At 42.9% G+C, this 24,868-nt stretch overlaps 1 protein-coding gene across 2 annotated transcripts in view; it reads right to left on the bottom strand.

Annotated features, from left to right (window-relative positions):
* Positions 1 to 24,868, bottom strand: part of MED17 (mediator complex subunit 17) — a 57,601-nt gene that overhangs the window by 7,624 nt on the left and 25,109 nt on the right. For both annotated transcript variants that reach the window (XM_040340149.1, XM_040340148.1), the window contains exons 6-10: positions 21,327 to 21,479; positions 10,996 to 11,126; positions 8,235 to 8,419; positions 4,102 to 4,239; positions 502 to 619 (exon numbers count right to left, since the gene is read on the bottom strand). In XM_040340149.1, the coding sequence (XP_040196083.1) occupies positions 502 to 619; positions 4,102 to 4,239; positions 8,235 to 8,419; positions 10,996 to 11,126; positions 21,327 to 21,479 (725 nt within the window). The remainder of the gene's footprint in view (positions 1 to 501; positions 620 to 4,101; positions 4,240 to 8,234; positions 8,420 to 10,995; positions 11,127 to 21,326; positions 21,480 to 24,868) is intronic.

Below are 24,868 nucleotides of genomic sequence, written 5' to 3'. Positions count from 1 at the left end.
ATTCTGGAGTTCTAATACACAATAAACAATTTGAGTCAATATTTACTGCAAAAAAAAAAAATAAAAGAACAAAAAGGGACCCAACTCTAGCTATTCCACCCACCCCATTATGTATACCCAGGTGTCCTCTACGGTCTGGTCACGTGACACCAGTGGTCTCTTCTATCCAGCAGTGGGTGGCCGTGAATGCTGCAGAGAGGTAGTACATAATCTGTCTCCAAACTATGCAGAATTCCCTTGGGAGTCCAGGGCGACCTTTAATGCTCTGAGCTCATGGCAAGGGGGTTAAATGTCACTGGGCACCATTTAACCCAGAAGAGAACCAGGGCAGCAAGTTTGTGTGCAAGGCAAGAGCACGGAGAGGAGTGAAATATTGTAGTGGAAGATGTTCTGTTTAAGGCAACGATTGGGCTTTTTTTTTTTATAAAAAGAAGCTGAAGTTGGGCTTTAACCATGACTATCCCATGTTATTAATGCAAATGGAATATTAACAAGTATCACCTGTGAGAGGAGGAAGTCTTGCAGCTCTTGTTCCTGATGAGACAGCGTGATGACCCTCCCATCTCTGTGTACAACTTTGATTTGGTCCACCCCAATATTCAGCTGCAACTGAATGGACCTGGAGGAAAAATATTGAAAACAAATTTAGCCATCATGAAATTTTAAACCAACTACCCTTTTTATAACCACTGTCCACGACATAATATACAGTGCATCAGGAAAGTATTTACAGCGCTTCACTTTTTCCACATTTTGTTATATTACAGCCTTATTCCAAAATGGATTAACCACTTGTCCACCGTGCCTATTCTGGCACTTCTCTCCTTCATGTAAAAATCACAATTTTTTTGGCTAGAAAACTAATCAGAACCCCCAAACATTATATATATATATATATACACACACACACATAATTTTAGCAGACACCCTAGGGAATAAAATGGCGGTCATTGCAACTTTTTTCCTCGCACTGTATTTGCACAATCATTTTTCAAACGCCTTTTTTTTTGGAAAAAAACAGTTTCATGAATTAAAAAACAACAAAACAGTAAAGTTAGCCCAATTTTTGAACGGCGTTTACATATGTGGGCGGGACTTGCATGCGTGTTTGCTTCTGCAAGCGAGATAACGGGGACAGGGGCGTTTTGAAATTTTTTTTTTTTTTTATTTTACTTAATTTTTACATTTTTTTTGATTACTTTCATTCCTATTACAAGGAATGTAAACATCCATTGTAATAGGAATCACTGTGACAGGTCCTCTTTATGGAGAGATGTGGGGTCAATAAGACCCCACATCTCTCCTCCAATCTTACAAGCATGAAAATCGGTGAAAAAAAAGTCACCGATCACATGCCGACAGTCGCGATTGCGGCTTTGTTTACTTCCAGGCACCGGGCGTGACGTCATAACATCGCGCCCGGGACTCCGACGGTCATAGAGATGACTGGTGACCATCTGGTCACCAGTCATCTCTATGCTTTCCAGGCAGCGCCGACCGATTCGCTTTCCGGGCCCCCAATGGCACGGGAGAGCCCGGAGAAGCACCGGATGGCAGCGGGAGGGGATGCCTATAAGAACGATCAAGCAGTGGAACCGCCGATTTGATCGTTGTTATGCACAGAATCGGAGGCTGAAGACGGCGATATCTGAATGATGCCTAGGAGTAGTCCTGGACTCTGAACTCTCCTTTAAGCCTCACGTTCAATCACTGTCCAAATCTTGCCGCCTCAACCTTCGCAACATCTCCAAAATACGCCCATTTTTAACCAATGACACCACAAAACTCTTAATTCACTCCCTGGTCATCTCTCGCCTCGATTACTGCAACTCCCTCCTCATTGGCTTACCGCTGCATACTCTATCCCCCCTTCAGTCTATCATGAATGCTGCTGCCAGACTAATCCACCTTACCAACCGCTCTGTCTCTGCTACTCCTCTCTGTCAATCCCTCCACTGGCTTCCGCTCATCCAACAAATTAAATTCAAAATACTAACAATTACCTACAAAGCCATCCACAACTCTGCCCCCAGCTACATCACTGACCTAGTTTCTAAATACCAACCTGTACGTTCTCTTCGTTTTTCTCAAGACCTCCTACTCTCTAGCTCTCTCATCACCTGCTCCCATGCTCGTCTCCAGGACTTTTCTAGAGCCTCTCCATGCCTATGGAACTCCTTACCCCAATCTATCCATCTATCTCCTTCTCTATCAGCTTTTAGAGGATCCCTGAAAACCCTTCTCTTCAGAGAAGCCTACCCTTCCCACACATAACTGTTTTTTCATTTGAGTCCATCTGATCATCCCCCACAGCTAACTACCCTTTGTTCCACTTGACCCTCCCTTCTAGATTGTAAGCTCTAACGAGCAGGGCCCTCTGATCCCTCCTGTATTGATTGTATTGTGACTGTACTGTCTACCCTGATGTAAAGCGCTGCGCAAACTGTTGGCGCTATATAAATCCTGTATAATAATAATAATAATAATGTCTGTAGCTGCAGGCATCATTCAGATATCACCACACAAAGTCGAGGACGTCATATGACGTCTTCCGGTGGACAAGTGGTTAAACTCATTATTTTCCACAAAATTCTACAAACACCCCCTCATAATAACAAACAATGTGAAAAAAGTTTGTTTGAAATCTTTGAAAATGTATTAAAAAAATAAAAATAAATCACATGTACAAAAGTATTCATAGTTATTGCCATGACACTCAAAATTGAGCTCAGGTGCATTCGGTTTCCACTGATCATCCTTGAGATGTTTTTTTTTATTTTTTACAACTTGTATGGAGTCCACCTGTGGTAAATTTAGTTGATTGGACATGATTTGGAAAGGCACACACCTGTCTATATAAAGTCCCACAGTTAACAGTGCATGTCAGAGCACAAACCAAGACATGAAGTCCAAGGAATTGTCTGTAGACCTCCGAGACAGGAGGTCTACAGACTGAGTGATCGGGAGAGAAGGGCCTTAGTCTGGGAGGTGACCAAGAACCTGATGGTCACTCTGACAGAGCTTCAGTGTTTCTCTGTGGAGAGGAGAAACTTCCAGAAGAACAACCATCTCTGCAGCACTCCACCAATCAGGCCTGTATGGTAGAGTGGCCAGACAGAAGCCACTCTTCAGTAAAAGGCACATGGCAGCCTGCCCGGGGTTTGCCAAAGGGCACCTGAAGGACTCTCAGACCACGAGAAACAAAATTCTCTGGTCTGGTGAAACAAAGATTGAACTCTTTGGCCTTAATGGCAAGCGTCATGTCTGGAGGAAACCAGGCTCATCACCAGGCCAATACCATACCTACTGTGAAGCATGGTGATGGCAGCATCATACTGTGGGTGTGTTTTTCAGCAGCAGGAACTGGGAGACTAGCCAGGACCGATGGAAAGATGAATGCAGCAATATACAGAGACATCCTTAATAAAAAGCTGCTCCAGAGTGCTCTGGACCTCAGACTGGGGCGAAGGTTCATCTTCCAACAGGACAACGACCCTAAGCACACAGCCAAGATAACAAAGTAGTGGCTTTGGGACAACTCTGTGAATTTACTTGAGTGGCCCATCCAGAGACCAGACTTGAACCCGATTGAACATCTCTGGAGAGATCTGAAAATTTCTGTGCACCGACGCTCCCGATCCAACCTGATGGAGCGCGAGAGGTCCTGCAAAGAAGAATGGGAGAAACTGCCAAAACATAGGTGAGCCAAGCTTTGTAGCATCATACTCAAAAAGACTTGAGGCTGTAATTGGTGCCAAAGGTGCTTCAACAAAGTATTGAGCAATAGTTGTGAATATTTATGTACATGGGATTTATTTTTAAAAACATTGAGTGTGCATGAGGCCTTATACTTATCATCTTACAACCTAGAATGTGCCGTTCAAAGTTCTGAAAAATATACCAACAAGGGCCTATGCTACTCATAATGAAATATTAGTCTGTCAGCTGATACGCGCACTTGTCGGTGACACATTCAGTGAATTGTGCCAGGATTCAATCAGTCTTCTGGCTCAGGTTTCCAAGCTTATATTGGCTCCCTGGGGAACAATCCATTCATAAAAGTACCTCTGGATTCAAAGCCTACTTAAATAAATCACTTACTTGCATATCTGTTCATAACCTTGGGATGTTATCAGGACTTTCACACTGGACTCGTACACATCATTAATACTTGACCAGTGAGCTTGTATCTGTGGGTCCTCAATCCTGCTGGCCAGGCTGTCGATGGTGCGTGCAGTTCTAGAAACAAAAAACGAGATTTACAAAAAGGATAACGATTCACAGAGTACTTTGGCCCAGATTCACAGAGAGCAAGGCGCACATTAAGCCGCCGTAGAGTAAACAATGTACGCTACGCCAACGCAGCGCAGAGACAAGCAATGCATTCAGCAAGCCAGTGCTCCCAACGCTGCGCCAGCGTAGCGTGGGATTCAAAAGACGTACGCCGGCGTAGGTGGAAGTGGGCGTGACCCATGCAAATGAGGTGTGACCCCATGCAAATGATGGACCGAGCGCCAGACAGATACGTATCACGAACTGCGCATGCGCCGTGACGTGGACGGATCCCCCTGCTCACAACCACGTCGGAACAACTGCCTAAACTATGTAAAATACGCTGGCTTGTGTTCCTTGGTGCAGACCTTTGCATGTCTGCTGCTGGGTTGCACCTCCTTTATGGGGAATAACTTTAGGCCAGACGTACAACTTACGCTTAGCCTGCGTCGGGCGCACGCAGGTTCATGAATCGCCGTATTTCCCTCGTTTGCATGTTTGAATGGCTAATCAATGGAAGCGGCACCATGCACCCAGCCTAAATGTGCACCCACCCTACGCCGGTGTAAGCAAGCTACGTCGGCGGGGTGTAGCCTGGTTTTAGACGCATATCTGTTTGTGGGTCTGGCACACAGATACGACGGCGCACATTTGCACTTCTGTCGGCGTAACTTATTATACCTCGGCGTAAGTGCTTTGTGAATCTGGGCCTTTGTCTTTAATTATGTGATGAAATAAGCTTTTAGTCCGATTGCTATAAAAATGCCAATGGTCCCAAACATGTGTCAAAGGTGTCCGCCATAAGGTCTCAGTATCGGTAAAAAAAAAAAAAAAAAACGCAGATCGCCGCCATTACTAGTAAAAAAAAAAATATTAGTAAAAATGCCATAAAACTATCCCCTATTTGGTAGACACTATAACTTTTGCGCAAACCAATCATACGCTTATTGCAATTTTTTTTTACGAAAAATATGTAGAAGAATGCGTATCGGCCTAAACTGAGGAAAATTTTTTTTTGTACATATTTTTGGGGGGTATTTATTATAGCAAAAAGTAAAAAATATTAATTTTATTTCAAAATTGTCGCTCTATTTTTGTTAATAGCGCAAAAAATAAAAACCGCAGAGGTGATCAAACACCACCAAAAGAAAGCTCTATTTGTGGGAACAAAAGGACGCCAATTTTGTTTGGGAGCCACGTCGCACGACCGCGCAATTGTCAGTTAAAGCGACAGTGCCGAATCGCAAAAAGTGGCAAGGTCCTTAACCTTTCCAGACATCCAGTGAATACCTAGTTTCATGTGCTGCACTGAAATCTAAAGCAATGTTATCAGCCCTGCCAAATTCACCTCTGAACAACAACTCCAACCCACTATTTAGCCCAAGAGTGGGAGGTGTTCTGTAGTTCTAACATGTCCTAGGACAACAATGCCGCTCCCCCAGTATAGTAAGTGTTATCACTCTAGAACAGAAAGTGTTATACTGCAAGGATGAAAATGATACCAAGTGAAAATGGAGTAAAAAAAATAAAAATAATTAAAATGCAGCCACTACATCCGATTGGTAAGCCACAATATACTATATTTTTGTTCCTGGGTTTAGATGCACTTTAAATCTATCAAATAAAAACTATGGTAGTTAACACCAGTGAGCCTCATTCTGAGAGATGCTACTTTGATGCACTGCACCAAACAAGCCCCTAAAAACAGAGGCCTGTAATGTGAGCCCACCTTTTTTTCCCTCCCAGGAGTGTTCATTTTTCTGATGATTTATGAATATATGCTTCCCCTGCCACTATACTAGCATGCAACCGAGGAGTCAAAGAATGGCAGCATCTATCCAAGTCTTTTCATGCAGGCAATTTTGCTTTGCAACAGATATACAAGTATATCTAAACCCAAATCCTTTTTTTTTTTTTTTTTAGTTAAAGAGGGGGTTCACCCTATAAAAAAAAATGTTTTAGCATTAAATTAACCAGTTCCCGACCACCGCATGTACATATACGTCCACAATATGGCACGTACAGGCACATGGGCGTATAGGTACGTCCTCGCCTATTAGCGGGTGGGGGGTCCGATCGGGACCCCCCCCGCTACATGCGGCGGTCGGGTCCGCTCGGGGAGCGATCCGGGACCACGGCGCGGCTATTTGTTTATAGCCGCTCCGTCGCGATCGCTCCCCGGAGCTGAAGAACGAGGAGAGCCGTGTGTAAACACGGCTTCCCCGTCCTTCACTATGGCGGCGCATCGATCGCGTCATTCCCTTTATAGGGAAGACACGATCGATGACGTCATTCCTACAGCCACACCCCCAAACAGTTGTAAACACATACTAGGTGCACCCTAACTCCTACAGCGCCACCTGTGGTTAACTCCCAAACTGCAACTGTCATTTTCACAATAAAGAATGCAATTTAAATGCATTTTTTGCTGTGAAAATGACAATGGTCCCAAAAATGTGTCAAAATTGTCCGAAGTGTCCGCCATAATGTCGCAGTCACGAAAAAAATTGCTGATCGCCGCCATTAGTAGTAAAAAAAAAATAAAAAAAAAAAATGCAATAAAACTATCCCCTATTTTGTAAACACTATAAATTTTGCGCAAACCAATCGATAAACGCTTATTGCGATTTTTTTTACTAAAAATAGGTAGAAGAATACGTATCGGCCTAAACTGAGGAAAAAAAATGTTTTTATATATGTTTTTGGGGGATATTTATTACAGCAAAAAGTAAAAAATATTGCTTTTTTTTCAAAATTGTCGCTCTATTTTTGTTTATAGCGCAAAAACTAAAAACCGCAGATGTGATCAAATACCACCAAAAGAAAGCTCTATTTGTGGGGAAAAAAGGACGCCAATTTTGTTTGGGAGCCACGTCGCACGACCGCGCAATTGTCTGTTAAAGCGACGCAGTCCCGAACTGTAAAAACACCTTGGGTCTTTAGGCTGCATATTGGTCCGGGGCTTAAGTGGTTAAGCATAGTAGCGCGAGCTACAGTATGCCTTTATTTATTTTTTTTGCCCCGTACTCACTGTGCAATCCTATAGTGAAGATTCCGACTCCCCGCGGGGAATGGGCGTTCCTATCCAGAGGGAAGATGATTGACGGCCGGCTCTGGTGCGTCACGCTTCTCCGGAAATAGCCGAAATAGGACTTGGCTCTTCACGGCGCCTGCACATAGTCTGTGCGCAGGCGTCGTATAGCGCCGCGAAGAGCCGAGACCTACTCCGGCTATCTTCGGGGAGCGCGACGTGCCATAGCCGGCCCTCAATCATTTTCCCTCTGGATAGGAACGCCCATTCCCCGCGGGGAGTCGGAATCTTCACTATAGGATTGCACAGTGAGTACGGGGCAAAAAAAAATAAAAAAAATACAGGTATACTGTAGCTCGCGCTACTATGCTTAATTTAATGCTAAAATGTTGTTATTGTGGGTGAACCACCGCTTTAATAAAAACTAACAGGGTTTTTATTAAAAGGATAACTAAACCTTTGTTTAAAAAAAATAAAATAAAAACAAACATACTTCCCTCCTCTGTGAAGTTAATTTTGGACAGAGTGGCCCCGATCCTCCTCTTCTGGAGTCCCTCAGCGGTGCTCCTGGCTCCTCCTCTCCTCAAGTGCCCCGTTGGAGAAGCGCTCTTCCTCGGGGCACTCGTGTGGGCGCTCTCCCGTGTGCTGCTGATGTGTCTATTGACAAAGACAGCAACTCGGCCCCGCCCCCCACATCATTGGATTTAAATGGCAGCAGCGGGAGCCAATGGCTGCGCTGCTATCAATCTATCCAATCAGGACCTGAGACACCCGCAGGTTGCATAGACTGCAATAAGGCGAAAAACCACAAGGGTTTACAACCCCTTTAAATTGCTAGCTCATACAAAATAAAAACACGTTTTGGTATTAGATATATACAATTTAAAGGGCCAAAAACATGACTTGCTGCATTATTAGCGCGATCACTAACCTGCGTCGGAGGAAAATGTGTTTTGCTTGTTTGATTATTTTCTCCAGCAGTCCCTCGCTCTGCTGCATGAGGCTTATATCATTCTTATCGAAGGCTTGGGGACCGGCAAGACGCATCCGCTTGTGTCCAAATGGAGCACTGGCTGGATGTGGCATCACAATATTACTCAAAGTTTGTTTGTGAAACTAAAAAGAAAAAGGAAAAAAAACAAAAAAAAAACGTTATGTCATGCCTTCATTTACCACCTGCCAAAATGTGCAATGGATCGCTAAATACAAGGAGACGTCAGCCAATGCTGCCTGGGGGTAAAGTGTGCAAAAAGGACTTTCCAGCTGGAGAAATGACTTCTGGGTAAATACCATTTTAGCAGACTTCTAAGTAAATTTCTTCTGCAGCTGATACTGTTTAACCACTTGAGCTCTGGAGGGTTTACCCCCCCCCCCCCTTTCGGACCAGGCCATTTTTTGCTATACTGCACGATTTTGTTTTAACTGACAATTGCACGGTCAAAACCTGAAAAATTGGGCGTGCAAAATTATTCAGCCCCCTTAAGTTAATACTTTGTAGCGCCACCTTTTGCTGCGATTACAGCTGTAAGTCGCTTGGGGTATGTCTCTATCAGTTTTGCACATCGAGAGACTGAAATTTTTGCCCATTCCTCCTTGCAAAACCGCTCAAGCTCAGTGAGGTTGGATGAAGAGCGTTTGTGAACAGCAGTTTTCAGTTCTTTCCACAGATTCTCGATTGGATTCAGGTCTGGACTTTGACTTGGCCATTCTAACACCTGGATATGTTTATTTGTGAACCATTCCATTGTAGATTTTGCTTTATGTTTTGGATCATTGTCTTGTTGGAAGACAAATCTCCGTCCCAGTCTCAGGTCTTTTGCAGACTTCATCAGGTTTTCTTCCAGAATGGTCCTGTATTTGGCTCCATCCATCTTCCCATCAATTTTAACCATCTTCCCTGTCCCTGCTGAAGAAAAGCAGGCCCAAGCCATGATGCTGCCACCACCATGTTTCACAGTGGGGATGGTGTGTTCAGGGTGATGAGCTTTGTTGCTTTTACGCCAAACATAACGTTTTGCATTGTTGCCAACAAGTTGGATTTTGGTTTCATCTGACCAGAGCACCTTCTTCCACATGTTTGGTGTGTCTCCCAGGTGTCTTGTGGCAAACTTTAAACAACACTTTTTATGGATATCTTTAAGAAATGGCTTTCTTCTTGCCACTCTTCCATAAAGGCCAGATTTGTGCAGTATACAGGGACTGATTGTTGTCCTAAGGACAGAGTCTCCCACCTCAGCTGTAGATCTCTGCAGTTCATCCAGAGTGATCATGGGCCTCTTGGCTGCATCTCAGTCTTCTCCTTGTGTGAGCTGAAAGTTTAGAGGGACGGCCAGGTCTTCGTAGATTTGCAGTGGTCTGATACTCCCATTTCAATATTATCGCTTGCACAGTGCTCCTTGGGATGTTTAAAGCTTGGGAAATCTTTTTATATCCAAATCCGGCTTTAAAACTTCTCCACAACAGTATCTTGGACCTGCCTGGTGTGTTCCTTGTTCTTCATGATGCTCTCTGCACCTTAAACGGACCTCTGAGACTATCACAGTGCAGGTGCATTTATACGGAGACTTGATTACACACAGATGGATTCTATTTATCATCATTAGTCATTTAGGTCAACATTGGATCATTCAGAGATCCTCACTGAACTTCTGGAGAGAGTTTGCTGCACTGAAAGTAAAGGGGCTGAATAATTTTGCACACCCAATTTTTCAGTTTTTATTTATTTTAAAAGTTTGAAATATTCAATAAATTTCGTTCCACTTCATGATTGTGTCCCACTTCTTGTCGATTCTTAAAAAAAAAAAAAATTACAGTTTTGTGTCTTTATGTTTACACACACTTTTTTTTCTGCTTTACTTAAAAGACATCCAATAAATAAATACATAAAAAAAAAAAAAATCTAATTTCTTTGTCATCAGTTTAGGCCCAATATGTATTCTGCTGCATATTTTTGTTAAAAAAAAATCCCAATAAGTGTTTATTGGTTGGTTTGCACAAAAGTTATAGCGTTAAACTATGAGATAGATTTACGGAATTTTTTATTATTTTTACTAGTAATGGCAGTGATCAGCGATTTTTAGCGAGATTGCGGCAGGCAAATCAGACACCAAGTGACACTTTTTGGGCACCAGTAACATCAATACAGTGATCAGTGCTAAAAAAATGCACCGTCACTATACTGATGAAACTGGCAGGAAAGGTGTTAACATCAGGGGCAATCAAAGGGTTAAATGTTTTCCCTGTGGGTGCGGGTGCTTTGACTGGGGGGAAGACAGAAATCCATGTTCCTGCTTAGCAGAAACACAAGATCTCCTTGTTTATATAGGCAGACCACCGTTCTGTCTGCCTCGGGAATGATCGGCGGGTCCCAGAGGACATCAGGTTCGCTGGACCTAGCCAATTGGCTCCCCAGACCCTGCTTTTGAAATCACATACAGGTATGCGATTTTGCACATAAGGGCCCCCTGCCACAGTATATGTACCTGAGGCTGTTCTTAAGCGGTTAAACAAGGCAAACAGGACCTGTATAGGCCAGTCCATTTAACACTGGGCGTTACCGGAAATCTTGTATGGCATTTTAATACCGAGCTAAAAAAGTATACTATATTATGAGTCTGTAACAGAACAAAAAAAAAAAAAAAACACTTTTTTTGTACAGGCAAAATAATGAGTGTTTATGTCAGTTGGCTCACCTCTCTAACAATCTGGTGCAGGTTGTGTTCCAGGACATAAAGGTGATCTTCAGGGCTGGTCTTTTCAGAAAACGATTTCTGAGACTTCTTGTCATTTGTTGAGTGGCAGAAGGAGATAGACAATTGGAGTCCTGTGGGAAGACGACAGTCAGGTGACCAATGAGAATAAAAACACTAATCGGCAGTTTGGTGCTAAGGATTACATCTTATAATGCTAGATTTGCCAAAATACACTTTTACAGCTACTCTCTACAGCTGCGGTCTCCAAACGTCCTAAACAAAATCATGGATGGGGGTCGGGGGGGGGGGGGGGCGGCAGACTTGGACGTCCTGAATTGATCCTATGGAAAAGATATATCGACGATATCCTTTTTGTATCGGAGGGGGATCTTCAGTCCTGGGTTCTTTCCTGGGTGATCTGAATATTAAAAAATATATATTTTTTTCTTTTTAATCTGAATATTAATGATAGGAGGAATTGTCCTCAGCCATGAGGATAGCCCCACTGAGGTCCATTTTCTGGACCTGAAAATTTCCATTCAGAATGGGAGTATAGTAACCTCTACTTTTATTAAGCAGACAGAAATTGTACTTTCCGTTGGATTCCTGCCATCACCCGTCAAGGTTATTGGCAGTGCCTAAAGGCCAATTTTTAAGATTAGGATGGAATTGCACCTATTAAAATTGCTATTAAAACGCTCCAAAAACACCCCTCTTCATTGAAATGAATTGAAAACGCTGTAAAAACGCAGTAAAATCGCGGTGTTTTACCGCTATTTTAACGCTCCGCTATAGGCGTTTCCGGTGTGAAAGGGCTCTTAAAGCAAGATTTTTGACAAAGGAATATAATAAGTGAGTTTTAGATAGGTGGGGGAAGGAATCACCAACTATGGATTATTGATGGCCCCCAGGAGAGGAGAACATTGGGCGATTTTTGCTCAGCCTTCCTCACTACCTATTCAAGCCACCATTGGCTAATTAAAAGAAAAAGAAAAGCATTTGCCAGTTTTTAAAAAAATGACCGTGTTTTGGGCCCTCAGTTACCTAACCAACCACAAGTAATTTTTAGGGAGCACCCAGCTTGAGAAATATGGTGGCACAGAATGTTTGAGATCCCCCAGCTAGACCCAAATTTTTTGGCATTCGGAAAGGTTATTATCTATGTGGGAAGTTTAAAGCATGCACCAAATCGGAGACAGGAGGGTCACAGAATTTACCTTGGTTTGTACAAGTGCCAACTACCCGACTGGAACTTTTATCTCATGTATGACTAAGCATGTGGTTTACCTCCTTGGGTGCCCCTGTGGCTTAGAATCTGTTGGGTGCACCACTTGCATGTTGCACATTAGACTGGGCTCTATGCGCCGTGCCCACAAAACCAAGATACGTCTGAAAACAGGCTTCATCCGACCGACGTAACTTGCCTACGCCAGTATAGAGTGGGCGCATATTTACGCTGGACGTATTTGGCGCTCCCATTGATTTTCTATTCACATATGCAAATGAGGGAGATACGCTGATTCACGAACGTACGTCCGTCCGACGCAGTGCGCGTAAAGTTATACGTCCGGCGTAAATTTATGCCCCATAAAGGAGGTGTAACTCAGCAGCATCCATGCAAAGGGCTGCACCAGGGAACACAAGCCGACGTATTTTACATTGTTTACGTTGGACGTAAATATGGCTGGGCGTAGGTTACGTTCATGCCGTAGGCGGTGATCCGTCGTATCTTAGGGATTAGATCCGACGTGATTCTGAGCATGCGCACTGGGATGCGTCCACGGGACATCACATGCGCCGTTCATTATACGTAACTGTCCGAGACTCAGCCCATCATTTGCATTGGGTCACGCCTCATTTGCATGGCTCACGCCCACTTCCACATACGCCGGCTTACGCCTAGGAAACAGAGCGCAGATTTGCCAGCACTGGCTTTGTGAATCCAGTGCTTGCCTCTGCGTCGGCGTAGCGTAAAAAAGATACGCTACGGCGGCATAAATATGCGCCGCTGTTTGTGAATTCGGGCCATTGAGTCTACACAAGGTATATAGAGTCAACTTCCATGATTGGTTGAACCATGCCACTCGGATGTAGTCTGTTATATATACAGTGCATGTCTAGTGCCACACTTTGCAATTTTAAGGTTGTTTGCCTAGTATCAAGGTTGTAGGCTTGGCTGCTATCTATTATTATATATACGATTCCAAGCACAGATAACCTCCCATTTAAATGATGTCCCATTGTTGGTATCAGTGGATGAAAATAGTGCCACAAGGAACAGATAAAAGCAAGCAAAGGCCGCATCTGGCCCCAGGGCTGCAGTTTAGAGACTTGAGTAACAGAGTCCACTAATGGACAGGAACTGCTTTAAATTAGAAAGGCCTTCAGAGGAGCAGAAGAGCACAGGGCCAAGCTCACATAGGGCCCACATGCCAACAAACCCACAATGGAACACAAGACTACAAAGGGGTGGCTTACAACATAGCCTGCATGGACGCAGATGTGGAGGGATGGTATAACCAGCAGACTTTTTTTTTTTAGGGAAAGAAGCTTTATTACAGAAGGAAGATTAATAAATTACAGAAGATGTGGAACTTTACTTGGAAAAAACACATTCAAATTGAGGCAAGCTGATTGTATTTTTGTGCCAAGAAGTCAGCTTTAAACCAACTATTTACAAAAAATACTAAAAATCCATGCAAGAGAAAAAAAAAAAAAAAAAAAAAAAGGTACAATACTTACCTATCCTTCCACCCGTGCCTTGGATCTAGGTCAGCACTTACATTTTACATCTCGTACACACGATAGGTTAACCAGAGGACGACGGTCTGAAGGACTGTTGTCCTAGGTTAACCGATGAAGCTGACTGATGGTCCGTCGCGCCCACACACCATCAGTTAAAAAACCGATCGTGTCAGAACGTGGTGACGTAAAACATGACGTGCTGAAAAAACGAAGTTGAATGCTTCCAAGCATGTTTCGACTTGATTCTGAGCATGCGTGGATTTCTAACCGATGGTTGTGCGTACTAACGATCGGTTTTGACCTATCGGTTAGCAATCCATCGGTTACATTTTAAAGCAAGTTGACATTTTTTTATCCGAAGGTTAAACAACCTATGGCGCCCACACACAATCGGTTGTCCTCTGGTTAACCTATCGTGTGTACGAGGCCTAAAGGCTCCATTCACAGCGTGTCTCCAAAGTTGCACGAATTCAAGTGCGACTTTGATGCGACTTATGGTGTGCTTTTGATCCGACTTTACATTCTATGGATCAAAGTCCCATCAAAAGTCACACCAAAGTAGTGCAGGCACCTTTTTTAAAGTCGCTGCGACTTGAGTGTTTTTTTTACTCCTGCACTTACTGTTCCTGATAGGTGTCTGCTGTATGACATATTTGTATTGCTTGTACGATGTATTTGTATTGCTTCCTTTGTGTGAAATCCCCAGTGTTCCTGCCAGTCCCTCTGCTTTCCTATTAAAAACTGACCACACTAAGCCGGAGAGCTTCACTTGGAATTCAGTGTGCTCCCCTCCAATGATCAGGCTTGTCCTGACACTCCCCTGCTGCGCAGCCATTCACTGGGAAGCTCAGTGTGCCAATGCTTCTCCTCCTCCAGCTCTTATGCAGCTGGGAATAGGGGGAATGTGATAAAAAATATATTAAAAAAAAAGAAGGTATTTATAAAAAAAAAAAAAAAAATCATATTTTTACACAAATGTTTTCCCTTTCATTTCCATTTTAAAAACGGACAGATATGCAGCCTCTTGGTGGCTGGTTCTGGGTGCCGAGAGGCTGCATATTTGCACAAATTGCGGTCAGTACAGCTGTGTCGATCGCACGCACCCTGTGCGCTCCCAGCACAGTTGCCAGAGCCTAACCAGTTTTTTTGGATCACGTGACCGCCGCAAAAGCCAATCATGGTGGTCACGTGATTTTAAGCCTCGCCTCCCAGCATCCTTAACTTCTTAAAGGGCCGGGTGGCACTGGCGTAGAGGTCAAGTTGTGCTGTATTGAATGGGTACCATTGAAAAGAATGGGGTGTGATTGTTATGTGACTTTGATGTCCAAAGTCACATGACAAATTGTACAAGTGACTGAAGACAATGTACATGTTACAGATCCCATTTAATGGCAGATTGAACAACAATGTTTTTTGGAAGGGCATCATAAGTACGTAGAATACATCTACCCTGAACAGGAGCAGAACACGACTCGCTCTTCAGAAACACATGCTGCATACAAAAATCAAGCCTGCAGCATAGAGCGGCAAGGAACAGGCTGTGCACATTGGAAGATGGATGGAAGTCCTCTACAAAGGATACCAAGGAAACAGCATAATGGGGAAGGCCGCTAACTGTGCCACCGTCTATGCCAGAGAACTTCCAAAGAACCAGTCCTATTAAATATTAGGGCTTTAGCTTTATACACAAAACCTGCACCACGGGGGACAGAACATTTTACATTTGTAAAAGAACAAAGGAGGACGTGTTTAACAAGGTAAGGAAGATGTTTTATAACACTGCAGCCAACGCCATCACCCAATTTGCTGGTAAATTTAAAGGCACAATTTGTACATCTTTGATAGAGGTTTTTTTATCAAATAAAATGGAAATTAAATGAACAGAAAATAAAATTAAATCAATATTTGGTGTGACCACCCTTTGCCTTCTACACAGCATCAGTTCTTCTAGGTACACTTGCACACAGTTTTTGAAGGCGCTTGGCAGGCAGGTTGTTGCAAACATTTTAGAGAACGACAAATCTTCTGTGGATGTAGGCTGCCTCAAATCGTTCTCTTTTCATGTAATCCCAGGCAGACTCAATGTTGAGATCAGGGCTATGTGGGGGCCAAACCATCACTTCCCGGAATCCATGAAGATAGATCTTAATGACATTGGCTATGTTTGGGGTCGTTGTCCAGCTGTGGAATTAATTTAGGGCAGGGTTCGACAAATTTTCTTGGAGCCAGCTAAAAAAGTTAGGAGCCAGAAAACGCGCCCCGTCCCGCCGAGCTCGCGCGCAGAAGCGAACGCATACGTGAGTAGCGCCCGCATATGTAAACGGTATTCAAACAACCCGCGCGAGGTATCGCCGCGATTGGTAGAGCGAGAGCAATAATTCTAGCCCTAGACCTCCTCTGTCACTCAAAACGTGCAACCTGTCGAATTTTTTTAAACGTCGCATATGTAGATTTTAAAAGGGTAAAAGTTTGTCGCCATTCCACGAGCAGACGCAATTTTGAAGCGTGACATGTTGGGTATCAATTTACTCGGCGTAACATTATCTTTTACAATATAAAAAAAATTGGGCCAATTTTACTGTTGTTTTTTTTTTATTAAAAAAAGTGTATTTTTTCCCAAAAAAAGTATGCTTGCAAGAACGCTGCGCAAATACGGTGTGACAACTGCCATTTTTTTCTCTAGGGTGGTAGAATAAAAAAATATATATAAAAATGTTTGGGGGCTCCAATTAGAGGGAAGGAGATGGCAGTGAAAATACAGTGAAAAAACAAATTAGAATTGCTGGTTTACTTGTCATGCCAATGGCCACTACAAGATGGCGCCAGATCACAGAAGGAAGCTTAGGCCTGCAGAAGGCTGCAAAGCGGCGGGGGCGCATGGAGACACAGGATGGGGTATCCTGTATCTCTGTGCGCCCCCACCGCACGATCACGGCAGGCCGCGGCGGCCGGTAATTGAGGCCGCGGCTTTGCTGCCTTAAGCTTCCCCGGGCGCCAGGTCGCTATTTCTTGTCGCAATTATTTTTGTCGAACCCTGATTTAGGGCCAATCACGCACCTCCCTGATGGTATGGAATGATGGATAAGTATCTGCCTGTGTTTCTCAGCATTGAGGACACCATTGGTCCTGACCAAACCTTCAACTCTATTTGCAGAAATGCAGCCCCAAACTTGCAAGGAACCTCCATCATGCTTCACAGTTGCCTGCAGATACTCATTGTACCGCTTTCTATAACAAAGTGTCTTTCCATGAAGACCACTTCTAGCCAGACTTCTCTGGGCAGTAGATGGGTGTACCTGGGTCCCACTGGTTTCCACCAGTTTTGTGCTGATGGCACTGCTGGACATCTTCCAAAGTGGAAGGGAAGCAAGCATGACGTGTCTCATCTGGTGCAGTAAGTTTCCTTAGTCGACCACTGCTTCTATGGTCCTCAGCGTTGCTTGTTTCTTTGCAAGAGCTTGAACCCCTGATTTGGACTGATTAATCCTTGCCAGGGAGAGACCTTGCTGAGGTCTTGTTGCTGTGCTCAGTCTTGTCATGGTTTGACCTGTGGAATGAAACTGTCTTTGACAGCCTCACCTTAGTAGCAGAGTTTGGCAGTTCCTCACCCAGTTTCAAACCACCTACACATCTGTTTAATTTCTTGACTGTTTCAACCTACATATGAAATTGATGATCATTGGCATCTGCTCGGTAGAATTGGTTCATTCTACATCTGACTAAGCTTACAAAATCCTGGATGCTGGTTTGAAGCCAGAAAAGTAGCCACACCAAATATTGATTTGATTCAAATTTTTCTTCTGTTCACTCACTTTGCATTTTTTACACTGATACAATATTTTTTTTAAATATACACTATATTACCAAAAGTATTGGGGCACCTGCCTTTCAAGCGCACATGAACTTTAATGGCATCCCTGTCCTAGTCTGTAGGATTCAATATTGAGTTGGCCCACCCTTTGCAGCTATAACAGCTTCACCTCTTCTGGGAAGGCTGTTCACAAGGTTTAGGAGTGTGTCTATGGGAATGTTTGGATGAATAGAATACAACCACTTTAAGCCTTAGGATCCATGCACACTGGACGTTAAAATAATGTTATAAAAGCGCCAGTCCTTCAACGTTTAAGTTTTTTTTTGCAATAGCGTTTTACCGCAATGGTGTTTTTTTTCAAAAACTAAAAAAAATGCTGGTGAAACAAGTTTGAGCGTTTTTTTTTTTTTGTGGTCAGAAAAAAAAGCTACTGAACATGATTTTAGGGCATTCAGACAACAGCCCATAAACTCCACTGCTAATAAACGTCCAAAAACTTCCATGTGTGCATAGACACAGGATAGCAAAGGGGAGTTTATGTACTGTTAAAAAAAAAAAATGCCCAAACTCCCAAAAACAGCCGTTTATGAGCTTCAGTGTGCGTGGAGCCTAAACGTCTTTATCAGCAGCAGTGTACATGGGGCCTTAACCCTTTAACCACCCCTGATGTTAACCCCGTCCCAGCCAGTGTCATTAGTACAGTAACAGTGCATATTTTTAGCACTGATCACTGTATTAGTGTCACTGGTTCTCCGAAAAAGTGTCAGTTAGTGTCAGTGTTTTTCCGCCGCAAATTTCGGAGTCCTGCTACAAGTCGCTGATGGCCACCCTTACTAGTAAAAAAAAAAAATCACGTAAAAAGTCCATAAAAATATCCAATAGTTTGTACATGCCATAACTTTGCGTAAACCAATCAAAATACGCTCATTGGGATTTTTTTGCAAAAATATGTAGCAGAATACATATTGGCCTAAACTGATGAAGAAATCACCTCACACAGTAGATTAGCCACAAACACTGGTAAGGCACACATTACACCCTTTCATCACCCTAGATGTTAACCCCCTTCCCAGCCAGTGTCATTAGTACAGTGTCAGTGCATAGGTTTAGCAATGATCACTGTATTAGTGTGCAAAAGTACTAATCACTGGCCCTCTAATTATAGTACAGCCCTGCGCTTTAGGATAACCCACAAAGTCAGAGACAATGAATTCTAATAAACACACTAAAACAATAATAAAAGCAGCTGCTTAAAATATAAAAGTCACTGGTAAAAGCAGAATAATTAAAACAGCCCGCACAGAGCTTGTCAATAGTCCTGCAGCAGCGCTGCAAACTCCTGGTTTGATAGAGAAAATGGCTAGTGTAGAATGGCCAGATCAGATGTAGTCAGAATATGTGCTCCAATCACCAAACAGGACAATCACCACGTGGGGGGGATATAGGGTCCCCTTCGGGGGAAACACTCACCAGACGGTTTCTTTTTTTTGGGTGACATTAAAGCTTTTAAACGATACTGTACTATATGGATTTTTTCCTTCCCTTATACATCTGTGGATACGATACCTTGAGAGTAAAAAGACATACACGGTGATCCAGAAGTAAGAAGGGTATGCAGATTTCAGCATCTAAGGGCAGCACACAAGGAGATATAGATTGAAACGCTATTTAAAAGAAACCGTCTGGTGAGTGTTTCCCCCGAAGGGGACCCTATATCCCCCCCACGTGGTGATTGTCCTGTTTGGTGATTGGAGCACATATTCTGACTACATCTGATCTGGCCATTCTACACTAGCCATTTTCTCTATCAAACCAGGAGTTTGCAGCGCTGCTGCAGGACTATTGACAAGCTCTGTGCGGGCTGTTTTAATTATTCTGCTTTTACCACCGATCACTGTATTAGGGTTACTGGTTCCCACAAAGTGTCAACAACGTGCCAGTATCAGACTGCTTGCCACGATATCGCAGTCCAGTGATAAGTTACTGATCACCGCCATTACTAAATATATATATAATACATACACACACACACATACACACACACACACACACCGTATTTATCTGCGTATAACAGCGTCGCACAACCACGCAATTGTCAGCTAAAGTGACACAGTGCTGTAAAAAGAAGGAAGGGGTGGTAAATCTTCTGGCGTTGAAGTGGTTAAAGCTTCCTGGATGGAGGTCATGCTCATCCAAAAGCTCCCAGTAATTTCCAGCCTTCGCTTGCTATGCAGCAAATGAAGTTTAGGCTTCATTTCCATGGACGTTTTTACAGACACTTTTCTGAGCGTTTTTTGCAGCTTAAAAACGGCTCTCCATGTTAGTCTATGACAGTGGTCTCAAAGTACCGGCCCGCGGGCCATTTGCGGCCCAGTTATAAATGGCCCGCAGGCAGGGTGGAAGTGGAGGGAGCAAAAAAAAAAAAAATTTCTTCCCTCTAATTAGAACCCCCAAACATTATATATATTTTTTATCCTAACACCCTAGAGAATAAAATGGCGATCGTTGCAACTTGCAATACTTTCTGTTACGCCGTATTTGCGCAGCGGTCTTACAAGCGCACTTTTTTGGGAAAAAAATACACTTTTTTTAATTAAAAAATAAGACAACAGTAAAGTTATCCCCATTTTTTTTTAATATTATGAAAGATAATGTTACGCCGAGTAAATTCATACCCAACATGTCACGCTTCAAAATTGTGTCCGCTTGTGGAATGCCGACAAACTTTTTTACCCTTTAAAATCTTCATAGGCGACGTTTAAAAAAATCTACAGGTTGCATGTTTTAAGTTACAGAGGAGCTAGAATTATTGCTCTCACTCTACCAATCGCGGCGATACCTCACATGTGTGGTTTGAACACCGTTTACATATGCGGGTGCTGCTCACGTATGTGTTCGCTTCTGCGCGCAAGCTCGTCGGGACAGGGTGCGTTTTCTGGCTCCTAACTTTTTTAGCTGGCTCCTAGATTCCAAGCACATTTGTCAAACCCTGAGTTACTGCTGGTGGTAATAATGCGCTCGCTGACACCAGTGCTGGTGGTAATAATGTGTTCGCCGACACCAGTACTGTTGTTTTTGAAGTTTGAAAGTTTGCATGCGGCCCCCCATGGCATATGAAAACTTGTCTTGTGGCCCTCAGGTAATTTGAGTTTGAGACCCCTGGTCTATGACCTCATGCCCACCATGACATTTTTGAGCTGTAGATGGCTGAGCCATTTTTAAGCTGCAAAAAAAAACCAGGACCAGTGCGTTCTGAAGCTCCAGCGTTAGAGTTGTAAAAACGCCAGATGTTAAAAACCGTAAAATAAAAAATGCGCAAAAACGCTCAAAAAACGCACAAAAAACACTACCGCTGCGTTTTTGAGCTCCAGCGTTTTATCAGCAACATTTTCTTGGGTCACTGTAGCCTCTGTAAACACAGGAAATGTGCTTAACATGGACAGGCATTTTTAAGCTGTAAAAAACGCTCAGAAAAGTGGCTGTAAAAACGTCCATGGAAATGAAGCCTAAATATCCTGATCTGCATACTTGGTCCAGGTCCTGGAAGTAGGTAAACAATGGCAGCCTACGCATTTCTCTAATAAGCTTCCTTCATTCATTCCTTTAGTTCTCAAATTCTGAATGAAGAAAGTTTCTAGAAAAAATTAAATAAAAAAAAGCTACACAGTTCTAAATACAAAGCCTTAGGTAATAAATACCATTTCTAGCTAAATGGCCGACTAAACGGATCTCTAAAGTCATCTCCTCCGACAGTCATAAAACATACATTTCTTACCAGGAAATGGCTGGGAGATAATTTGGTTCTTGACGACAATGTGAGGGATTTGGGATTTGATTTGAACGGCTTCACGAGACAACTGTGCAAATATTTCTTTACAAAGCAGGACATTCTGTGCGGCTTCCAGCTTCGTCTGCCAATGTGGAGTCCCTGAAAACGAGAAAAGCAGAGGGTTTTCACATGGATTGAAGCTAACCAATCGCAAACAGATGGCAATGAGAGACTGGCTGAAAACATGTAACAGACCAGGCAATGAATACAAGGTGCAGAGGTGGAGGGACAACAGATACCAATCTGGAATACAAATTTAATCATACACACAAATACTTCAAGACATATATATATATATATATATATATATATATATATGTGTGTTTTTTTGGAAAGCATCATATTGGTATAGGAGAGATTGGAGGTCTTATAGACCCTAGATTTCTCCATAAAGAGGACCTGTCATGCATTAGTATTATCACAAGGGATGTTAAAAAATTTTGTGCTAGCAATAAAGATGTTCCCAAACAACATTTGAAGTGACGGTGTACAAATAAAAAAAATGAATAAATAATAATTGTTTTTTTGAAGTCCCCCCGTGCTCAGGGGGGAACGCATACATAGGTCACACACACATTTGTAAACAGTGTTCATGTTGCTGCAAATGTTACAGCAAGAGCAATAATTCCAGTGCTAGACCTCCTCTGTAACTCTAAACTTGTAAAAAACGTTAAAGCGTCACCTAATGAGATTTTTTTTTTTTTTGCAGTAAAATTCAAGAAAGTATATTTTTCCCCAAAAAATTTGTTTGAAAAACCACTTTGCAAATACCACGAAAAAATGGCAACAACCACCGTTTTATTCTCCAGGGTCTCTGCTAAAAGAACAAAAAAATAAAAATAAAAATAAAAATAAAAAGGGACCCTTGAGAAAGTCATGTGTCTAGTGACGCAGTGCGTCAGGAGGAGCCAGTGACGTCACCCATAGTGCTTTGATTGTGCTGGATGGGGAGTGAGGAGAATATATCTGCGCAATGATGATGTCCTATTTCTTTTGAGAATTGCGGCATTTGTGAAACATTGTGGCTTGAATTGTCCAGCGCATGTGGAGATCACCAGAGACTCTCATTTTACTCTATGGATATCATTCCTTGAAATAAAGTCAATCAAGATAGGCGTCTGTGTTTTTCCCTATTAAGGCATGGGGGGGGGGATTGGGCAACGGTACAGAGTGGGCATCAATGGACATAAACAGTGCAGCTTAGATTTGAGCCTGCGCGCGTGCCCCCACAGCAAAGAGCTTGCGATGGTGTCAAGTGTGTGTGTGTGTTTGGGGGGGGGGGGGACCAAGAGCACCAGCGGGAGACCCCAGAAGAGTAAGATCGTGGCTGCTCTGTGCAAAACCATTGCATAGAGCAGGCAAGTATATCATGTTTTTTTGGGGTTTTTTTAAGAAATTTAGGCTTATGATCACTTGAAACTCTTGTGAGAGGAAGGAGAATGAATGCAGCAAAATACAGAGAAACCCTGAAGAAAACCTGGTGCAGTTAGCATAAAACTGGAGTTTAGAAAAAAAGATGTCTCCCAGCAAGAAAATTACATGGAGCATAAAACGTTTACACAATTCCTGGCAAACATACAGAGCTGGAGCCAAGGAAAATGGAAACAAAACCCTGACGATTTACCTACATAGGCTCAAGGCTGCAATTGCTGCCAAAGATGCATCTATTACCCTGAATTTGTTTCCCCCCCATTGAGGATTGGGTGCTGAATGCCAGCAAGGGACTATCCTTTGACCCACAGACTGCAATTGTTCCACCCACAAGGCTGGGCTTAATTGTAAAGGTTTAATTTTTATAAATAAACCCAGCTTTGGGGGGGAAATGCATCAATGGAGAAAGTCCCAGACAGGGACTGTGTTCATGTTGTCCAGATAAGTGAAGTAACCATTGTTTGATTTCCTATTTAAGTGCAGCCAGTCTTTTCAATTCGATTAGTGCAGCTACTGAATACTCACCTGAAGGATGCGTGTGCAATCACTCATTTTAAAATTTTTCCTTATTGCAATCAAGATATACAACTTCCTCCCCCTTTGCAACCCTCACACAACAGATTATCTTCCAATCCTAGCAAATACAGCAGGATCAGGCGCCTGTTATATATAAAATACAATGCCTGGCCAAGCCCTAGTTTAGCCCCTATCTATCCCCTATATTGTAGACTTTTGCACAAACCAATGAAACTACGCTTATTGCAATTTTTCTTTACCAAAAATATGTAGCAGAATACATATTGGCCTAAACCAATGTTTTTTTTTTTTTTTTAAATGTGTATTATAGCAGAAAGTCCACAAAAATTAAAAACTGCAGAGGTGATCAAATACCACCAAAAGAAAGCTCTATTTGTAGAAAAAAAAAAAAAAAAAAAAAGGATATCAATTTTGTTTGGGTACAGCGTCACACAACCGTGCAATTGTCAGTTAAAGGGGTTGAGTGAGTGAGTGAAAAACTTATATAGCACAACACATGCGAACTGAATCGCCTCTGGTCGCTTAGTGTCCATTTCCTGAGTGAGACTTTTTTGACCTCAGAAGAGATGGGTTTTGATCTTTCTTCTGAAGGCTCAGTGGTTCACCTCCAAATCGGATGGCGGTTGGTAGAGCGTTCCACAGTCTAGGTCCTTGGACTGCAAATCTACGTTCTCCTTTGGACTTGTATCTGGCTTTGGGTATCTGGAGTAGATTTTGGTTGGTGTATCGCAGAACGCGATTGGGGTTGTGAGCTTTTAGTTTTTCGCATAGATATTGGGGGGCCTTTCCTTGAATACACTTATGCGTTAGACAGAGTGCCTTGAAAGTGATTCTGTCTTTTACTGGCAGCCAATGAAGGGATCTCAGAGAAGATGAGATTGATTCCCATGTTTTTTTCCCAGTCACTGGTCAAGCCGCCGTATTTTGAACGACTTGCAGACGAGTGATTTGGTATTTAGGGAGTCCGAGATAGAGGGCATTTGCACAGTCAAGTCTGGAGTAGATAATTGTACCCACCACGACTGCCATGTCTTCTTTTGGAATAAAGGGAATGAGTCTGCGTAGTAGGCGCAGCAGATGGTGCGATCCGCTGACTACTGACCCTATTTGCGCATCCATTGTCATGTTGGTGTCGAAAATGACTCCGAAACTTTTGACTTTGGCGCTAGGGGCGATGGTTTTACCCAGAATGGGCAGGGGTGTCCATGTTGTTGCGGGATGATTTTTTCGGTTGGCGTGAAACAGGAGAAGTTCTGTTTTTGAGCCGTTGAGTTTAAGATAACTCTTTGTCATCCAGTTTTCTATCATAGTGAGGCATTTCTCTAGTCGGAGATAATGATCCTTTTTGTTGCAGATGCGAAAATACAGTTGTGTGTCATCTGCATAAGAGTGGTAAAGTAACTTCTGGTTACTAATGATTTCAAAAATAGGGCGGAGATAGATATTGAACAGAACAGGCGACAAAGGGGATCCCTGAGGGACTCCGCATGACACCGTGCGTTTTTCCGAAGTGAAAGGCC

Source organism: Rana temporaria, chromosome 2, assembly GCF_905171775.1.
Source record: "Rana temporaria chromosome 2, aRanTem1.1, whole genome shotgun sequence".
NCBI classification, from domain to species: domain Eukaryota; kingdom Metazoa; phylum Chordata; class Amphibia; order Anura; family Ranidae; genus Rana; species Rana temporaria.
Note: the sequence above shows the minus strand (reverse complement) of the source record. Positions and strands in the feature narration are given on the sequence as shown.